The 21,960-nt window shown below is 40.5% G+C and overlaps 1 protein-coding gene and 1 long non-coding RNA gene across 2 annotated transcripts; one reads left to right on the top strand and one right to left on the bottom strand.

Moving 5' to 3' along the window:
- LOC129192844 (C-type lectin domain family 12 member B-like) lies at positions 1–4,963 on the bottom strand. The gene is made up of 6 exons (XM_054797228.1): positions 4,799–4,963; positions 4,617–4,718; positions 2,435–2,698; positions 2,188–2,351; positions 281–420; positions 1–194 (listed from the first exon to the last, which is right to left on the bottom strand). The coding sequence occupies exons 1-6, from the start codon at positions 4,908–4,910 to the stop codon at positions 35–37; spliced, it is 942 nt and encodes a 313-aa protein (XP_054653203.1). The 5' UTR covers positions 4,911–4,963; the 3' UTR covers positions 1–34.
- A 6,238-nt stretch (positions 4,964–11,201) lies between these two features.
- Positions 11,202–14,123, top strand: LOC129192846 (uncharacterized). Its single transcript, XR_008573509.1, has 3 exons — positions 11,202–11,317; positions 11,971–12,095; positions 13,485–14,123. It is a non-coding gene; the product is annotated as an uncharacterized LOC129192846 (long non-coding RNA).
- The last annotated feature ends 7,837 nt before the right edge of the window (positions 14,124–21,960 follow it).

The raw sequence follows: 21,960 nt of genomic DNA, 5'->3' as shown, positions 1-21,960 counted from the left end.
TGTAATGTTTATTGGAACATTTTTTGTTTTTAGACTACTCAAAAGGTTTTGCCGCCATCTCGCATATCCAGTTGTACAGGTGCTCCTGGCAGTTTCCATTGTACCATACTTTCCTGGTATCAGCATAGTAAAAAAAAGCCGCACAGTTCCCACTCTGAGGTCCACTGCTGCTTGGCTGGTCATTTCTCCAGTACCTTGAGTAAATCAGCATCATTCATCATGACAAACTGGACTGTTGTACTGAAGAGAAGCGAGCATTGGTAATCAGTGAGTTGCATACCCTGTTTCAGTCTGAGTCGTGTTGTTAATCCACACCCATGTTCTTTGTGATTCCATGAGTCGCAAGCCCATCCAGTATCCCTTCTGCCACCACAACCCTGAACTGGAGCTTGTTTTTGGAGCATTTTCACTAATAAGTATCTGGAAGAAACAAATACTGGAAATGAGCTGAATTGTGCGGGCAATTAGGTTTGACTGAAAAGTTAGGATGAAACTGGTTTAGACTGGTCAACCTTGTATTCCAACATGAAATAGAAACAACCTAGTTTTATTTGTTCATGGCACGCTTGTAGACAATGCCCCATTTGACCGCTGTCACTTTAAGGCCACACCTTAAATAGATGCCTAACACAGCAAACTTTACTATGTTATGTTACCACCGCGTTCTACGGTAGATGTCATTATCACAGCACACACTGCTTGCACAGCAGACATGGCATCTGTAAAGCTGATCTATTTGTGTCATGTGATTGACTGGCGACTAGTTTAGGGTCAGCTTGGATAAACTCCAGCTCACTCGAGATGAAACGATACACGAGATTGGGTCTGCGAGACCAAGACAAGAGGAGATGAGATTTTAACATTACTTACAAAAAAAAATAGTACAATGGAAAAAAAAAAAAATTTAATCTGACTATATTGCGATCTACTAATTTAATTTCTACTTTTACACTCTGCTGCAGCCTGTGTGTATGCTACTTGTCCCGCCTCCACCCAATAAAACAAAGAGACTGACTGGCAAAAGGGCTCACTTCGTTCATGCCCTCGTTTCAAATGCGTCAAGGCGCTGAAACCAATGCACAGAGTGAACCTCTGCTTGCCTGTTCGGAGGCGAGAAACGAAGAAAACAGACACGCATGCACACAGCAATATATTGAAGCCGGCAAAATTATCAAATTCATTTTAATTTATTGTGTGATTAATTAATGACAGTAATTTGTTCTCATCCCAGGCCTAGTGCTCACCAGATATTTTTTTCTGAATGAGAAATCTTGTCCCGCTTTAATTTTGCGAGACCTTGTGACACCCCTACTCATGACTCTAATAAAGACAAGCGATATAGAAAATACGTATTATACCCTTATTGTTTATTATATGCATTTCTATTTCTATTTCTATTTTTATCAATATACAGTGGAACCTCGGTTTTCGTCATTAATTCGTTCCAAAAGGTTAACTCAGTTAATCTCTTTCAGACAGCCAAAAATGTTAACAAAAAATACATTTTATAGAAGTTAATATCAGTTTTACATGCAGAAAGCAAAGCACAATAATTATAAAAGACAAATGCACGGAACGTACATCCTGGCGAGATCAATATTCAGTAGTGTTTCTCATCTTCTTTATCAAATACTTGGAATTCACAACCATCTTTAGCTCCATGGTGGATTATTTAGCAGTTGCACTCAATACAAAATGCACAGACAGTAGCTCAGCATGCATAGGGTGCTTTGTTTGGGTACTTGAGTTTGCGGAGTGATACAGTACAGGGAAAACGGACTGGCTTTTTAAGTGCAATACTGTACAAAAACCGACAACATTTTTGTGGAAATTTTCTATGAAAACCGAGTCATATGAAAACTGGGGTGTACACTGGCTGGCAACCAGTGTGGGTGTGCACCGCCTCTCACCCGAAATCAACTCCAACCCTCATACCCACAAGGGGTATGGAAAATGGGCGTGCATGGCTAGATATACTGTATACAGTACATATGTATCCAACAAGAAGTAAAACCCACAAAAGAATGAAAAAGCACATTCAGTATTACAACTCTAAAAATTGCATTATCTAAGCCTCTCACTATGATGCAGTGCATTTTTACACCACTACAAGCTGCAGATATAATGTAAAAATAGAGCATTGTTGTCTCTGTAAAGTCAGAACACCATCATTTTATAAGTACCGACCTGTTCCTGTAAGTTATCAATCACGAGGAGGTCTCCACCTCGACCAAGGCAGTCTGCTCTGCTGTCTGGCCAGTTCTTTTCTGAGTCATGCTCCGAGAGAGAGAAGTAATAGCAGGTAGATTTAAGAAGGGTCCATCCTGAAGGGCATCTGCTACAGCTTTCCTCTGTTGCAACAAGAAATAACAAACATTCGAGGTCCACAGTTCACTGATTCCAAGAATGACTTGATTACATGATCAAGACTTACCAAGAGTGACTTTTTTAGACTGGAGATTAGCCTTTTCTGTTTGAAACACTTCAATCTCACGCTGGAGGACGTCACTGACTGTCTTCTGCTGCTTCAGTTGGAGCTTCAGTTGAACGTGCCTCGTCTGCTCCCTGACTAATGCTGAGTCAGCATCCTGCGCTGCTTTGAGAATGCCACTTTGGTTGCGGAGATAATTACGCTCAATGATGAGGGATGAAACCGCTGAATGAGGAGTCTGAAGGTGATCTTCATTAGCATTGGCACCTGAGGGCCACAAACACATCATGGCATTACCGTGGAACCTCAGTTTTCCTCATCCATCCATCTTCATCCACTTATCCGAGGTCGGTCGCAGGGGCAGCAGCCTAAGCAGGGAAGCTAGACTTTCCTCTCCCTGGCTACTTTGTCCAGCTTCTCCCAGTGGATCCCGAGGTGTTACCAGGGCAGTTGAGACATGCAGTCTCTCCAACGTATCCTGGGTCTTCCCCGAGGCCTGCTACCTACCTCCGGTGTCCAGGAGGCATCCTAACCAGATGCCCGGGCCACCTCATCTGGCTCCTCTCAATGCGGAGGAGCAGCGGTTCTACTCAAGAGTTCTACTCAGTGCTTCTCACCTTATCTCCAAGGAAGAACCCAGCAGCCACACAGAAAACCTAATTTCGGCCGCTTGTACCCATGATCTTGTCCTTTTGGTCACTACCCAAAGCTCATGACCGTAGGTGAGGGTAGGAACGTAGGCCTGTGTCCCTCTTCACCACTCAACCAATCCGCCTGTCGATCCCTCACTCGTGAACAAGACCCCAAGGTACTTAAACTCCTCCACTTGGGGCAGGATCTCAAAAGGTCAGACAAAAACCGAAATGTGTGAAAACTGAGGCAATTTGTTTTGCTAAGAAACAATGTAAATCCAATAAATCAGTTGCAGAGGCCCAAAAATATTAACCAAAATACATTTTATAGATTATAATTATACTTTTACATGCATAAATAATGTGAAATAATTGTAAATGGTGAATGGATGGAACATGCTTAACTCGTTGATGCTTACTACTTGTGCATCTTAGTGAGATCAAATTTAATCATGTTTCATGCCTTATTTATCAAACTGTTGGCACTTGCAACTTTCTTTGGCGCCATGGCGAGTTATATAGCAGTTGCACTCAATAAAAAAAAAAAACACTTGATTTTGCAGAAAGATACAGTACAAAGCAAACAGTCTTGTTTTTTTATGTGCAATACGGTACAAAAAATGAGACAGTGTACGAAAATCGAGGCAACATTTTGCTGAATGTTTTCAACGAAAAGCAAATCATACGATAACCGAGGCGTACGAAAACCTAGGTTTGACGGTATTCGTAGATAGGTCTTAAGATTTCAAAATGAGTGTCTAATTTGGATTAAGTGCTCTTATTGATAATGGTTTTGAAGTTTGAGTCCGTATATATTGATGTTATCGCAATACATTTTAATAAGTTAGCCACATTTCTAATTTGGACCTTTGACTGAAAAAATGCAGGGAACCGCTAAAGAACCAATAAATACTTTTTTTTTTTTAAATACCTTCACAAAGTGTATTGACATGGCCCAAAATTAATAATTCAACAATAAATTTACTGTAAAAGACACTTGCGTTTTAAGTATTGACAATTCCAGACAACAAAATTATTACACCACCATTCCATCAATTTTATAATAAACGTAATAAGAGTTTGTAATAAACCAACAAACTACTGTATATACAACATAACTACTACAAGTACAACATTGCTAACTTATTAACTGAGTATTATAATTTATGTAGTGTTTAATACAGTGTTTAATACAGCTTTGGCATTGGATCTGATTGTATGTGTAAACACAGTCCTAAACATTATGAGCTGATGATTAAATCTGTAACTGATAGAGTTCAAGATATTTCTCAATTTGTTGACCGCCAATGCAAAATGGTGTCTCTGTCACTGGACTTATGATATATATTTGATATTTTTTCCCTGCTTAATGAACCAGAAATGCCAACAGATTATTTCACTGTTCCAGTCAAATCAATGAAGAATGAGGTTTTACAGTACGTCAAAGCGATGTAATTTTACCACAACAGCTTGTCAATTGTAAATCTTGCATGCACTTTATTTACCGTGATATCGTGCCGTTCACAATTACCCATGTGTGACGTTTTACTCACAATAAATGGCGATGACAACAGCAGCTATTAGCAGAACAGCATTGAGCAGGCCCAGAACCACTACAGTCAAGTGGTGGCGTGGAATCCCACATCCAGGTCCCGCTGAGGTGGCAAGCAAGGCCACAGACAGACAGAAAAACTCATAGGTTGTTCAGAAAGTTGAAATATCAACGGTGGTGTACCTTGTTGAAATTTCTGAGCATGTGAACGCCGATTTGTGTTGGAATTTCTGGAAATCCTTTGCTCCACTGGAGTTTCCTCTCCTTGTTCTGGCTGCGACTGAATGTTCTCCATTGTACTTTTCTGCAAGTACTGCTTATTGATCTGTGCAGCTCCTGTTTACAACTAGTGATAAGGTCTGTGTGTGTGTGTGTGTGTGTGTGTGTGTGTGTGTGTACGTTTGTTGTCATATTTTGAATTAAAGCAACAGTAAAGCCTCAGTTCCACTGCGCCGTTTAACAATTGCGTCAATTACGAAAAACAAAGGCGTATGCTTTATGGACTTTTTTAAATTTGTTTTTCAGTTGGTTTTCAGACATTTACAGACGGTGCTAGCTATTCCAACCTTTGGACATGTTCAAAATTTGGATAGCAACTGCCAGTTCTCATATTGAATGTCATGAATGTTCACCATTGCGTGTAGCAACATTGGCCAAAGCTTTCCTCCGGTAGATTCCAGAAGATTACGGGGGAGATGCAGCAACATTAGAAAAACAAAGAAAAACATGTTTCTAACGTCAGTTAGTTCCTAGAGTGAGAGAGTAAAGACAGTCTGGGGTGAGTGTGTGCGCCAGAAACATCTGTTTTTTTTTTTTTTAGCATTGTTCAACATGTTTCTAGCAATTCCTTTCTAACTTCATTAGAATAGTAATGTCCATGTGCTTCCAAATATTTGTGAGTTACAAGCAGCAAACATTGAAACATCATCTATTACAGCAGTCCAGTGTCCCATCGTTTGTAAAGATTTCTGGAGCATTTGGAACTTCAAGGTACAGATATGTTCAGTGTGTCACACACTGTAAATGTGAAAAGTGGGTGGCGGTTTCAGTTCACTGGTTATTACTCGGTGCTTTGTCACAAATCCGTTCACAGTCAATACTAATCCAAGCAGTGAAGAGGTTTTCTGTGTTCTATAAAGCAGCACACCCCTGATGAACATTATCATTTGATTCTACGCCTTGCCAGAACCTAAACATCAAAACACACAATTACATTCGTGCATGCCCTGAACCATGCGTGAACCAGTGTGACATTTTCATCATTTACAAGAAGAAGCAGATGAATGGCAATATTCAAATCAAAACAATACAGTATACTGACATCTCATGCACAGTGGAACCCTCTTTTCATATGATTCGGTTTTTGCCAAAAAATGTTGCCAAGATTTTGCCTTGGTCCTCGTACAATATTGGGCATAACAAGCCAATTTACCATTTGGCATGTTGAATCTTGTGGCATTAATAAAGGTGGCAGTGACTCAGGAGATAGAGCTGCTTGTCCAGAAACCACAAGGTTGGGGGTTCGAGCTCAGTCTTGTTGTGTTGTTAATACTCTGTGTGAGTCTAAGTGTGTTTTTGTTTTTGTACATTACTTTATTGTTTGCATGCTCTCAACTCCTACCTGGAAGTCACTGTCCCTCAGGCCCCATTGCCCCTCAATGATGTCATCACCACTTGACATTTTTTTATTGATCATGGCTGCAAAATAACTCACAGTGGAGCCAAAGAAAGTGCCAGCACTTTGATAAAGGGAACTAGAAAAAAAGAGTTCAGGAGGAAGGCCAAGTTGGCCAAGATCCACTTGAAGGATAAAGTGGAGAAGAAATGAACATCTGGGAATGCAAGGGAGGCATGGCAGGGATTAAACACCACCCACCAAACCTGCAGTGGTCAACTGCTCAGACACAGCCTCCTTCGCAGAACAGCTCAACAGCTTCTTCACTCGGTTCAGCAACAACGGCACACCAAGCAACTGGACCTGCCCAGCCCTGAGCTCTCCATCAACCCTCATCATTGACAAACAGCTGGTGACGTCCATCCTACACAAAGTCAACCCACACAAAGCTCCTGGCCCTGACAGGCTCAGAGGCAGGGACTGCTCCACTCAGTGAGGTGGAGTTCTCCCCAGGCTGTTTCAGCTTCTCCTGGAATCTGTCTGTATTGGAAGGAGTCCACACTCATTCCTATCCCCAAAAAAGGCACATGCAAAGGCCACAAAGGACTACAGACCAGTGGCCCTGACCTCAGTGCTTTGCAAGTGCATGGAGAGAGCAGTGGGTGACCAGCTGTTCGACAAACTGGATCAACTCCAGTTTGTGTACAGAGCAGTGTAGAGGATGCAAGGCCTGGTTGTTCAAAACTCGGTTATTTTTACCACTCGTTAACCCCTAACCACCGGTTAAATTCTTAACCCGCTGGTAGCTAACCAACTGGTTAAATATGCGTTGTTCAAAACATGGTTAATTACTATGATTAATTTATGACCAAATTATATGTATTGTGTAAAATGAATTAATAATATAAAAATACACGATATCAAATGTTTATTTAAATTGATTTCTTTAAACCTCAATGAGCAGCTACAAAAATGAATTATAATGTTATATCATGGGGCGGCATGGCTCAGGTGGTGGAGTGGTCGTCTCCCAACCTAAAGGTTCCTGTGATCATGTCAAAGTATCCTTGGGCACGATACTGAACCCCCTACTACTGCGTCATCAGTATGTAAATGTCCGAACAGTGTCAAAGTGTTTTGAGTGCCTCGGAGGTGGAAAAGCGCTATACAAGTGATATGGATAATTTAGAGTGGCCAATTAACCTAACATGCATGTTTTTGGAACGTGGGAGGAAACCGGAGTACCCGGGCGAAAACCCACGCACGGGGAGAACATGCAAACTGCACACAGAGATCCACCGGAGATTCCAACCCAGGTCTTCCCGATCTCCTGACTGTGTTTATATTATAAATAAAGTACCCATCTCAATAGACAAAGTAAGTCAAAATAGGTCAAATAAACAGCCAAGAAAGGCCAAGATAAAATTTAGAAAAATGATAAAAAATTGATCAGTTTGTCGGCATGCACAAAATTGCTGACTACTTCATTATCGCTAAGCAGTGTAGTAACAGGATATAAACAGCCACTTGCCTTCAAAGCTTCAGCATACATACAATAAATAGATAGATATTTTATTTGTCTCCAAGAGAAATTCACAGAGAGGACGTCCAAAGGGCCTTTCTTATTTTGCGGTAGACTTTTCAGCTGTTCTTTCCACAACTGTCGTGTGTTGGTACTCAATAAACCAGGTTGTAGATAGAACTGAGTGGCTTTTACTTGCACTCTCACATTAGGAACAGCAACAAAATTACGGTGTAGTTACACTAAAGCATTAAATAACATTAAAACATGTAAAACAGTGACTTTCTGCTCAGTGCAAAGTAATCTTCAAAATAAAAGCAGGGCAGTATTAACCTGGTTTCTATCATGACAACTAACAAAATGCACCCATTTAAAGATTTTTAGCCACAAGAAGACAGATTTGCGTATGCACGAAAGCATGGTCAACATGATCAAAGCTATTTTCCATCGCTTACGTCAACGTGAGTTAGCCAATCTGTGGGATGTTGAATGAAAAGGCTTTTACTATGCTAACGTACATGCAGGTTGTGTTTTTGTTCTTTAAATATATATAACTTCTTAGTATATTGAAAAAAGTGATCATTTAATTAACGAGTATCTCGCATGTTATCCACCTTTTTTACATTACATATCATCACATATGCAATAACTTTTGAACCGTTTTATTTTCATGAACTCGCTATTGTTTTATGATTTTTTATTTCTCTCTCTACCTTTCTTCATATCTCTCTCTCACACACTCTCTCGCTCTCTGTTGTTTCCAACCGTTAGCTCCTCCTGCCCAGAAACGTTTCTTCACAGTAAAAGTCAGGACAAACTCCTTCCAACCCTCTCCCCTACCTCCGCCTCCTGCCCTTCCCTTTCTCTCAGCAGACGACTCCGATTTTGGTCATTCACTGACATCACAGCTGCCATCATCACTAGCCCGTCCGTCTCTGCCAATGAAGCGTTATAATACCTTCTATATCTTCTTCCTTGTCATTTTTTTTAACCATAGTTTTCATCGTCATCAGTTCTCATCCGCATGCAGTGCATCTCACAAACCTTTGCACAATATATATATATATATATATATATATATATATATATATGTATATATATATATATATGTGTGTGTGTGTGTATATATATGTGTATATATATATGTATATATATATACACATACACACAGGCAAGCACAATTCCTCGAGCCAACAAATCAAAGCACTCACAAAAGAGATGCATTTTGCAGTTATGGGCTGCCTGTTGCTCTTTGTGTGCGTGTGTGAAAGAATGAGCACACGCCACCTTTGTCACAGCACAACAAACTTGCCTGCATGCCTTGCCCTTTTTAAAGTGAATTATGTGTATGAAGATTGTTTGCGTATATTTGCTATGCCAGCCCTTTTCATGTTTGAGGATTTGTGACACAAATTAGAGTCGCATTGAATCAGGCACTTGTGTTTGTAATTGCGGTTGCTTCCCAAAGCCTTCCTGCAGCAATCTGTCTCGGATGAAGTCAGTGCAAAGAGACGTTACCACAGCAACTGCTAGCGTCTTTCCTGTCAGCTCTTTGCTAAACTGGTCTCGTCTGTTAGCCGTGAACAGACACAAACATGTTAGTCGACAGCGTTCTACTTGCACAGCCTCTCAAATGACGACTTGCTTGAAGCACGGTGTTTAAAAAAAAAAACAACAAACGGTTGTTTTTAATCATAATTTAGGACGGGGTGCCTTAACTTTTTCCACTTAGGGCTGCATATAGAAAAATGTAAGAAATAAATCCATTTTAATTAATTAAATATGCTAATATCAGTCCAGTGTGGCTCAAGATATGCTAAGATATAAAATAAATCTAAAGAAAAACGTCTTTATTTGGGTGACAAAGGCATCCTCTGAAATTGTTTCTTTCCTGTACAGTAATTATTATCATTACTATTCCAGCAGCTAAGTCACCTTTTTGACAGCTTCGCAAATTAAATATTGTGACAATGTGTATCCTGCGGAAAGTTGTTCACATGTTCATCATGACAGGATGCACAAAAATGATCCAAGACCATATACTGTATACTCTCTCTCATCCAGACACGCACACACAGTGACGGGTTTTCACCACTGGAACACCAATATAAATAAAATCTTCAAGATTAAACACTCTTAATGCACAACATAATCATCAAACTTACTTATTTGTTTATATAATGAAGAACTTCATGCTCTGTCTCTTTTCTGCTTTCTGCTCTCTGTGCTGTGAGGCGTTCGGGTGCACCTAGGATTTAATTTAATTTAGGTGTCTTGGATCTTGTAAAATGCCTTCAAATGAGTGTTTTTTTCTAAACCTCTGGAGTTATCAAATTACAACCTATTTGTATATCATTTTCCAGGAATATTCATACGTGGACGTTATTGATATGACTGCCTCCGTTACAAATGCTGTCTTGTACCCCGACACTGTCAGAAATGTCAAACTGGTCATTATGTTCAAGCATTTAAGCTAGGCAGTAACTCAGGGCCAGTCATAATCAGTGTAAGAATTCTCGATGCTGTGCTTGAACTAATCAAGCATACGATCACACACGTATCCCAACATTCCCCTGCTTTCTTGCCCCACTGTGCTGGCTGTTGTCGCTTGCGTCCTGGTTACAACATTGCAACCGCATGTCTGGATTCCCACAAACGGTGTCGTTTATCCATTGATAGGTCTGCAAGTTTGATAGACAGGACGAGGGCTGTGTCACGGCAGCATGGCCGAAGACAGCAGCGTCACTGGCGAAGATGAACATGGACGAGGTCATTGTTAATGTTATGTCTGTCAAATGTAAATGTGAAAATTGTCAGCATTAATTTGATGCGCATTTTTTTGCATATTGAGGAGAGGCTGAAAATAAAACACTGGTTTGTACACGCACAATTGTTTTAGCTCTACAGTGTTCCCTCGTTTATCGCCGGGGGTGGGTTCACAAAATAGCCCGCAATAAGTGAAATCCGCAGTGTAGCCAACTTAATTTTTTTTACAAGGGGTATACTGTATATGTTTTAAGGCTGTAAAACCCCTCACCACACACTTCATACACTTTTCTCAGACAGGCTTTAACATTTTATCACATTTCTCTCTTGTTTAAACACTCTCAAAGAAGTTCGAACCTTCGTTTGAATTTTAACAATCAACCTACAGTTAGGACACAAGAAATGGTTAAGTCACTCATACATATTTTTTCTCCTCCTACGACCGTGCCTTTTCATCCTGGCGCCATTCCGCTGTACTGTAGCACTTTTTGTATCCTTGTTAAAACATATTGCTGCAGTCCTTCGAACCGAAGATTCACCGAAGACGTACACTGGGATACTGACATGCTAGAGCTGGTCGCTGACAAAGGTTGTGCATTTGAGACTGGAATTTAGTAATTTATGCAGTATGAGAGTAACACTTTGTGTGTGCGTGCATGTGTGTGTATGTGTGTGTGTGTTTTAGGCCTAGCTCAAACCCACAAAGCTCTGAGTTCCTCCCCAAGCCATCAGTCATCGTCACTCACCCTAAGCAGCTCCAGTTCTCCACTGGAACAAGGCGCCAGCTGCAGACCTAGAGGTAATAACCAGAGAAGGTCATTTCTGTGAAATTCCGTGTGAATGCTGAAGAGCTGAAGCAGAACTGATGTCACTGCTGCACAGTAAATGTAGAATTATGGACAAAGTGGGAATTTTTCGGATGTAGAAAATTGTTAGCCTGGACGGGTTGAGGAATATCAAAAAGTGGTATTAATTTCAATGGGAATTTTTGGGCCTGAAAATGTGGGATTCTGTGAAAACCGGTGGTTGTTGGAATGTTGGAAACATATTGCCTGAATGAGTTGAATGTTTTGACATGGTTTGGTTTGAATGGCTCGAGAAATGTGCAAGTTAGTAAGAATTATTAAGCTCATTTGCATTTTTGGGCATTTGTGTTTTGAAATTGTGGAATTTTGGAGAAAGTGGGAATTTGGGGGATGTGGAAAATAGGCTGAATGAGCTCACGGTTTTGACATTGGAATGGTTTAAATTGGTTGATAAATGTGGAACTTCTAAAAACGATCCATTCATTTTCAATAGGAGTGATGTTGCGGAAAATGTGGAATTACAGTAAATGTGGGATTAAAAAAAAAAAAGTTAGCATTCACATCATAATAATTAGTATATAATAAGTATGACACCAGACCTGAAAAACATGTCTGTATTAATGACCATGCTTTCTAAATGTAATAGGAACAGTATGTTCATTGATGAAGACAATGATACTGTGTTTGGTGCCCATGGTCACATTGGAGGTCATCCGAGATCAGCTGTCAGTCACCGCACCTCCAGCTTAAACTCACCTGTCAACTGCAAAGGTACTATTTTGTCCTTTTTCCCCACTCCATTTGAAAAACTTTAAGTGTAGAATAAGTAAATTGGAGAGGCTAACTACTTAGCTCGGTAACTTACTATGCTAGCGGTGGCCATCTTTTATGTCCCTGCAGTGATCCCATAGCCTGCACAATGTGGTGTAAACAAGAAATAATAGCAGTATAAAGGTGATTATAGAGGTGTTATTTCATGTCTGCAGGGCTCTAATAATGTTAAAAAACCTCATTTAGAATGTTCTAAACAGGTTTTCTGCGCTATAACTACAAAAAGATTCAGTTCATTAATATCGAATTCTACTTCGCAGAAATGTACTTATCACGGTTAAGTCTGGAACCAATTAAATGTGATAAACGGGGGATGACTGTGTTTCTAAAATTTATATGCATTTACATAAAATTTTATGTAGATTAAATTTTTTTTTTATCTTTGCGGTAACGGTCCATGGGCGGCCCGGTGGTTGGGGACACCTGCTGTAACACATTGTATTGGACATTCCGATGCATTGCCCATTCATATTGATGGGCAGTCTTTGAAACCCTGTGATATACAAATTTTCGGGCTTTTGTATTGAGTTCTAGACTCCTATAGAGCAGCTACACACCATAACCTGCACATAAAGCTTTCTAGATCTTCCAGACTCTGCACCTCTTTCTGCAGTGTTTCCTGCCTCCCGCCCAAACGGTCTTTGTAACTTACTCCACCCCCGGCCCTCCTCCAGGTATGCCTCCCGCCGAGCCCGCTCCGCTGTGATTGGTCACCCTCCCAAGCGCTCTCAAGGACTTCGTACAGCTGTGAAACCTCTTTTGTCCGATTACTTACACAAAATAAACACATTTAGGACACTGATAAATTGTTACTTACAGCTTGCTCTGCTGACTCTTCAACACGACCAAGTAACGTTGGAAAGGCGTCGGACTTCAGCAACAGTTTGGCCGATAGTCCATCTTCGTATTGGGCCATGTTCACAGAACAGTCCCGTGTGAAATGCCGTTGACGATGAGCATATTTTCCTCTTGCTGGCCGGGAATCAGCAACTCCAACCACTTCTGTCTGATGCTTGCCTCTTTAAGCACACACCAACAAACATTTCCTGGGAGCACGGTGAACGGAGCAGAGCAAATCACAGCGGGTGGATGGCAGGCCTACAGCGTTTGCCTGGGCATGCCCATAAAAGGAATTCCTGTAAAACACAGAGTGCAGAGCCGTCCAAAACCGCTTTCAGGTCTCACTTCCAAATGCGTAAACCTCATTAGCTGATGCGTTGGCATCGTTTAACCCGAGAATACAACATTGTAACAACATTTATAGGTCAGAAAAGAGGAAAAGCATAATAGGTCCCCTTTAAGATTTTTCTCAACCTTTTTCCCTTTTAGGTGCATCACACTGTCAGCTCTGGCCAGGTAGTCTGTCCAGTGATGATGTCATGAGTCTTAGTCAATCACACCAGACCTCGTCACGTAGTGCGACCCTCCCATATGACCACGCACCTCAGCGGGCCCGACCACAGCGTGGAGGGAGGAACAGCAATAGGTCACGACCTTCATCTCCTGAAAGTGAAATGGTGAAATGGTGACACTGCAAGAGAGCAAGCTGAAGTCACCACAAATGGTTAGGAACTACATCTATTAATAACCTGTATTTTTGTTGCATGTGAGTTACGCAAGTGGGTCATTCCCACAATTCGGTGCCGTTTCAGCATTGTGGCTTTAAAAAAAAGAAAAGTTTTACTTTACAATAAATGTTCTTATTGTCTGAATGAGGGCTTATTAAACGACAAGAAAAATATATTGGTTGAGCTCAGGATATTGAATTCTAATAATTATGACCAAATTTTTGGCATGCAACATAGTCCAGATGTCCATCCTGTTACGAGACATTTTCATCTGTATTCATAATGTTCTTCATGCTTAGTCATTGTGCTTTTGAAAACCTAAAATGTCCCTTATTTGATCCGTAAAAGTATATTTTTTTTTAATATGAATAAATATTAGGGGTGCCATGTTACAGTCAGCTCTGAGACAAGACGATGCACGATATTGGGTTCACAAAAACAAGACAACCAGTCCAGGGTGTTCCTTGCCTCTCGCCCGAATTCAGCTGGGATAGGCTCCAGCATACCAGCGACCCTAGTGAGGATAAGCGGCATAGAAGATGGATGGATGGATGGAGAACAAGATGATATTTTAAGTTTTATTGCTTTAAAGAAAACTACAATGACAAAATATAAGACTGGACAAACATTTTTATTTAAAACAAAACAATGCAGGTACATTTTGAAATGTTTTCTAACTTTGCATGTATGACCTAAGCGTGATGCTCTTAACTGTTGAACTTCTTTCCACAAACTGAAACAAAAGCTAAGAGTTATTAGATAATGACGGCAGTTGTAGCTAATACTACTACTAATCGTTTTATGTTGATGTGTAATTATATAAAGACACATGTAAAATACTTTGCAATAGCCTAGCTTCAGGTTTAGGCTAAAAGAACTACAGCTCCCATGTAGAGTGTCGTATCAGGAAGTAGGTCCGAATTAGACTCTAGTATCACACATTTTGATAGCGATCATGTTTTGATCTGACAAATCTTAAGTAACTTTGATCAAATGTAGAATTACTGCAGTCTCTGCTAAGACATTGGCAGCTGTTCAAATCCGACGAAAAAAACGGTTGCACGTCACGAGTGAGTGACACTTGGAACGCCGAGTGGTGGGATTGCAAGGTTCAAAGTGTGCGTGAAGCACTTAATGTGCGCTTCCAATCCTGCCTCGCGCACTGCCACTTCCAGATTCACAGTAGCGAAGCCATAGTTAACAGCCCTCTTTCCACCAGATAGCTTTTCACTAAACAAGAAATATTGTCATGTTTTAATCCCGTGACACCCCTAATAAATATCCATTTTCGTGAGAAAAAAGCATGCTTTTTTTGAAGCAAAATGTAGAATCAACACTTTTCATTTGCAATAAAAAGAAAGTTCAATGAACTTTAGTTTTTGTTATTTAATTTTGGTATATCTTTTTAACAAAGGCTAATTGGAGACTGTAATCTGTGCATAAGTATGAATGTGAGTGTGAATGGTTGTTTGTAAGTGCCCTGTGAATGACAGGTGACAGTCCAGGGTGTACACAGTTTTCTCGCTTGCCCAAAGTCAGCAGCAGGAAGCCATCAGGGACCTTTTGATTTTAATACTAAGACAAAGATTTGAGTATTTCTTACTCTTAAGTTTAATATTAAAAGATTGACATTTTATGTTGAATTTTTTGGTAAAATCAGAAGTGGAAGGGTACTTGCATTGTACTTTAGGAAACATAACAACAACATTTTTTTCTTCAGACATGAGTTTGGGTTTCATAACTCGCTGCCACCCACACAGTCCACCGTCATTCAAAATGTATGAGAAGTTCAGGTTCACTGTTGCCACAATGACATATGGTGCTCAACTGAGAGAACTTAATTTGCTGTCATACTTAAGTTTTACGATAGTGCTTTTTCACACATCCAATCTGTTCCTGCCTGTAAATCAACCGGTACATTCCAGTCAGCCACGTGCCTGACCTTGCCTGAACATTCACCGTCTCACCAAACATACCACCCATAATAACTCTCACTGATGGTCCCGTGGGGAATGAGTGGCCCTTGTAGTCTACAGATGAGAATAAGATCTATTTGAAAAGCTTGAGTCGAAAAGATTTTGAATGGAATGAACACCCCTGCATCAAAGGGTTTTTTCATTTTCCTCAGAGGTGTGCAAAGTTTTGCTTGGGGGCCATTTGTAGCCTGCAGGTCATTGTTGGGTGGACCACAGCATTTTTTTTTTTTAAGTAATATTAAAAACCTGCATTACTAAGGATGATTAAGGCCACACGGAAAAGACAAAACAAAATCAAAAAGGCTCAAGAAAAATTATGTAATTGTGTAAAAAAAATCATAATTGATTTGGATATTTAGGATTAATTGAAATAAAGTAGTGTTTACGATGCACTCAAATACATTAATAACCAGAAGGATTTTTTTGTTGTTGTTCTTTGTTCTTAGGTTTCCGATTTAAGCAGAGAGGACTTAATTAAGGATTACTTCACCACAAGTCCTGTCCCATCAGATCACCCCCACCAGCTATGTCACACCCACTGTACATGCATCTAACCAGAGACCGGGTCAGAGTGTTAAGCCGTCACCCTGACAGCCTGTTGGTCAATCTCCAACCTCAGGTCGACCGATAACGCAGAGAACCAACCGGTCACTGAGCAGGCCGTTTAGCCCAGCCTCTGCTGATATGCTCTGTTCCAATGGGCCGGACAGTACCGTGGGTAGACTGAGAGGAAGTGGTTGGGGGGCGAGACATGTCCAAGGTTGTCTCCGGTTGAGATAAAGGAGAGCCTGGGTTGCGAAGCATCACCAAGGTTGTCCACCCACATGCGTGGACTCAGGTCAGATGTGGGCCATCTCAAGGACATAAACACATTCCACAGACGTGAGCTAAACAGCCCCTTCCTCATCAGTCCACTACCGGAACTAGTTGTGACGAATATCGAAACTTAATTTACCACGCCCATCTATGTCAATAAAAGGAAGCAGGAGAGTGTGGTCCGTCGGAGAGCGTTGCAGTGTGGCACGGACACTCTCTCTTTGCGCGAGAAAATCTCAAATCTTGTTTTCTGTGTCATTTTGTTAGTTCATCGTTGGTCGGGGGCAAGTTCCCCTGACACCTAGGAGATGGTTAGCAAAACCCAACAGAAAGCTGAGGGAAAACCACCAAAAACAAATGAAGCATAAATACACTAGTTCAACGTACCTGGCTGCTTTCAACAAAGGGGTCGTGTTGATCATTACAGTTTGGTGAAGCCGTTGAAAACACTCTCCTTCTAGCATCTCCCTTCTATAGGTAAAACGGAGGAATCAGAGAAACCTGCAAAAAATTCCACTGTAGAAAAAAAATCCTGCAATCATATGTGACCCGGAAGACGTCATGTTGTTTTGAATGTACACGTCACGTACCCGGTCCAATCAACGTGCGACTTTATGCAAATGCTTTACCAAATATTTGGTCAGATCTGATTTGGACATGTTTACAAGTGTGGACGCTAACCTAATCGCATTCAAGTGTGCACGAGATATCCTTTTTTCCCCCATTTTTGACTACAAGCATGAATGCCCATGAAGAAAAACCTGCATTACATTGTTTATGCATGGAACTCAACCACATAATTCAATGAGAAGCATCGGAACAACTGAATGTACGCCAACATCTTTCTCGAACAAACACTGGAAGAGTTGAGCAAAAAGAAGAGGTGACGAAGTCGTGGACAAAGGTCGATAAAGGGAGTGAGAACAAATAAGTGGCATGCTGAAATGGCGAGAGAAGTGGAAGGTTGGAGCGATGTAATAAGGGCAGGATAAACAGTGGAGATTGGAAGGGTTTGTCTCGGTTAAACAACAGACCACCTTTAGTTTCTCCCCCAAGCCAAAGACTGGGCTGCACTGTATTTGTTTATCGAGTAGAAGTGTAACGCAAGGCACACTTGTACCGTGTGGCATATTGGTACGTCTCTCCACCAAACCGAACGTTCTGTGCTGAAAGTTACTATTATGAATGCATGTACAATTACACTCCTATTACCCACCAAACTAAGGCCATGTCCACACGAACAAGAATACTTTCCAACTTTGCACAATTTTCCCCACTCCGATGTTAAAAAAAAAAAAAAAGTACACACACAACATTGGAGTTTAAAATATCTGTCCACATAAAAACACATTCACCAGCTGCTATGGGCTTTTCAGCCAATCAGAAGCCTGAAAAAGCGAGCACAGCAACCACAGCTGACTTTGTCTCCCATTCTGCCCATTTGTCATATACAGATCACGTTGCACGTATCTTATGACAAGCCAAAAAGCTGTCTTTTACCTGTTCATACACAAACGCTGACGCTAGAATTTTTTCAAAATCACATTTTTAAAGTAAAGACAAAAGCCTACGTTTGAATGTGGCTGATAGGCCAAAAAGCATAAAAAAATATGCATTTTTAAAATATCTGTGTTCATGTAGACATAACCTAATCCAATCTACACTTTGTGGTGGAGACAGGGCTTTGGCCATACGAAAGCAACTAATCGATTTGGAGAGTACTACATTGTCAAAATTGGTGCAAAGTCAGGAGCAAAGAGTACAGTGTAAGTCAACTGACGGAAGTATTCGATTTGACACACGGCCAAAATAAAAATAAAAGCTCAAAGTCAGTCTGTCGGGGCAGACAACCTGGTGTAGTCATCCAGGTGATGATGTTCAAAGATTCCGTGATAAAGAAGCTGAGTGGCTGTACTGCTGTCTGTCAGCACAAACTATAGGAAGCAAAGACCCCAAGAAAGCATTAGATAGAACAGTGACTTGGAACGTGAACTTGTTTACACAGGAGTTGTAAAGATAACCTTTCTTTCCTTCTTTACCCCTGTGGGCTGTGAAGCACACTTCTATATGCAACAACCTAAATTATTGTCACTGTACTTTTAGGAATTGGATGGGTTTTTTTGGCGGGGGTGCTTTTTGTATGTTTTTAATTTACTATAGTTGAATATGCATACCACTAACACAGTTGAGCTGTAATCTGGTTTAAAAAAAAAACTAAAAAATTGTTCTACTGGATATGTTTTATTATTTCTAAATTTGATGCTTTTAAAATTGTAGAATTAAGATTTACTTAGTTGATTAAACTGGATTTTTTTTGGGGAGGTTTTAACATTTTAATTTACGATAGCTGAAAATTCATACCAAAAACACAGTTGATCTGTAATGCGGCAAAAACCTAAAAAAGCGAATTCCACTGGAAAAGGTTTAATATAGTATATGTAGATTTTGATGCAATAAAATGGTAGAAATAAGATTTACTTAGTTGATGACTTGATGGTCTAAAACGTTAATTATAGCTCAGTGGTACGACTTTCACTCCCCTGCTTTTTTTTAAAATCCACTTTATTCCATCTGCAGTAAGGCAGATTACAGTATGTGTTGGTGTGTTTGCTGATCAGAAGAAAATATATTGAATTCCTAAGGCTATTTTTTTTACCACCTGAAATAACACACTTGAATGTATCTGACATTATTGGCTGTCTGAGAGGAAAGTATATTTGCACTGCTGCCCTGTGCGTGTGCGTGTGCGTGTGTGTGTATTTCTTTGTCCACCCCCTCAGAAGCATAACACATCTTCAGATGAGAGAAGTGAGAGCGGAATTTAACTTGCTGACTGGACAACTGTGATGAGACTATTCTTTTGAAAAGTGACTTTATGCTACACTCTGAAAGGTTGTGACAATAAAGATTTTTAACGGTGGCTGGCTTTGAGAGTCATGTGTAGCAAAAGCGCTTTCCCCTTGCAAAGTGGACTAAATAAAAGTTAGTATTTATTTCATCCTCCCTTTTGCAGCTGTAAGTGCTTTCTACAATATGTTGGAGTAAGCCTATGGGAATTTTTGCCCATTCATCACAGAAGAACATTCGTAAGGCACAGATGTGTGTGGAACTGTCGTGTTCTTCGACACCAAACGCATCCAACCATGTCTTTGTGGACTCTGCTGTACACGGGGGCACTTTATGCTGCAACAGAAAAGGGAAATTCCTCATAAAGAATTGTCTATGATGTCATGTATGCTGAAGAATCAATAAGTGATGATTAAGAGCTTGATCCATAGGTTTTGTTGTGCCTTTTACCTTCAGGCTCTCCAAATTATGTTTATGTTAACAATGAGAAGACTATAAAAAGGTTGTCAATGGACCAAACACCACAGAGAACCACCCCTCAGCTTTTCAGCTTCCTAAAATAACTTGTTTTGTTTTTCCAATAGAACCATTTAAGGTTTAATTTCATTGTCGTCAGCCTCATTGCCAGCGTGGCCTACAGGAGAAGATGGTGCTTGCAGCTATTCTCAAACATCTGAAAACCACATAGCCTGACACATTTTGTCAGTGTTTAAGCAACTGCAGCCGTGTCCAAAGTGGTGGCCCGCAGCTCAATTTTAATTAGCCCCAGGGGAATCTTCTATACATAAAACTAAACTTGTAGCATCATGAAGGAGGATTGAGCCTGTGTTGAAAAGAGAAAATGTAAAATATTGAATGTTTGAATAAAAAATCACACTAACAATAATTACTGAAATATATTTGACAGCTGAGCGTATTCTTACCTACACTGAAGTGGTTTTAGCGCGTTTCATAAAAAATGAAAATATCAAAGTGGCCACTGCAGATAGCCACATGTCAATGACCTGCAAAATTTACATTTCAGAGTGGTTGTCATGTGACAGTTGTGTGACGATGGCGTACCCACAATGGAGTGTGTCAGGTAAACTAATTCCTTTCTAAAAGCTTATTTTTGCCATTAAGGGTCATTTTAAAGCCATTTAACAATTGTAATGCTTTACTTACTACAGTATATGTCTTGAATTAATTCATATAAAAACAAGCTAGGGTCATTTCACTATCAGACTTTCAGCCTGTGTATATGTGCCCTGCGATTGGCAGCCGATCAGTCCAAGGTGAATCCAGCCTCTCGCCCGAAGTCAGCTGGGATAGGCTCCAGCATAACCCCGCCACCCTAATGAGGAGAAGCGGTATAGAAAACGCATGGGTGGAGTGCTGGGCTTTTAGCATTAAACTTGCTATGGAAAGCTTGATGTGTTGTATTATATTTGTCACAATAGCAAAAATAAGCTATTCAATACATGTCACCATTTCAACTCTTTTGAATTAACATATGTGCTTTTGTTCAATTCATGTACAAAAAACAAGTGTCAAGTTATTTTTAAACGATGCATTTACCATGACATCGGACATCTTCACCATTAATTAGTGGTATTTAAAAAAAACAAAAACTATACTCTGTGGTATATTATTTCTATTTATAAAAATGTATTGTCACAGTTTGGTTGTTGTTATACATTCACATCACAAAAGTGCCTCCTCGAAAAAAATTACACCTCACAATCATTCGGCGTTACTATCTCTCTTCCGTCGTATCCCTGCACGTTATCGCCTGTCCATTGTTGTGTACGTGTCCCACAGTGGATGAAGACGCGAGAGTCCCGCGTCGCAGCGGCTTCTCGCGTCTTCATCTGCCTTCATCCGCGCATGAAAACACTGTGGAACACATACACAACAATGGACGGGCGATAGCGCGCAGTGATACGACGGAAGACAGAAAGTAACGCCGAGCGATTGTGAGGTGTGATTTTTTTCGATGAGGCATTTTTGTGACGCAAATGTATTACTCTTTTGAACGCAGGTTGTTTTGAGAAGCCGAACTGTTTGCTTGAGTGGCCCCACCAACTAACCAGAACTATGTTCCTCATCACCGAAATCCGACCAGATCTGGTCTCACGAGACAAAGTGAGGGGTAAGTCACCTCTGATGCACTACACTGCTGATGGAGATGTCATATGTCATCTATCCCTTTAAGACAATTACAGATATTTTTAAGTTTTTTAAGTTGTTACCTTTTCAATTTCATTTAAATTATCCTTGAATATCCGAATCATCCATCTATTTTCTATGCCGCTTATTCTTACTAGTGTCACGGGGGTGTGCTGGAGCCTATCCCAGCCAACTCAATACTTTTTTTTTAACAAAAGCAAAAACTTTTGTAAAGAAACAAACAAAAAAGGAGCTGTAGGCCGCAAATGGCCCCCGGAAAACACATTGGCCCCCTCTACTTTAGGAGCTCACAGAGCTGAAGTCTCATACGCTTTGCTGACAACTCCTGCAACATCACCCTGACCAAAAGTTGAACTCTCACAGTTTTGGTTGACTTTTGAGGCTATTTTTTTCCCTCAGAGCATTTTTGGTCAGGGTGGGCAATACTAA

The sequence above is a fragment of the Dunckerocampus dactyliophorus genome, chromosome 13 (genome assembly GCF_027744805.1).
Source record: "Dunckerocampus dactyliophorus isolate RoL2022-P2 chromosome 13, RoL_Ddac_1.1, whole genome shotgun sequence".
Lineage (NCBI taxonomy): Eukaryota > Metazoa > Chordata > Actinopteri > Syngnathiformes > Syngnathidae > Dunckerocampus > Dunckerocampus dactyliophorus.
Note: the sequence above shows the minus strand (reverse complement) of the source record. Positions and strands in the feature narration are given on the sequence as shown.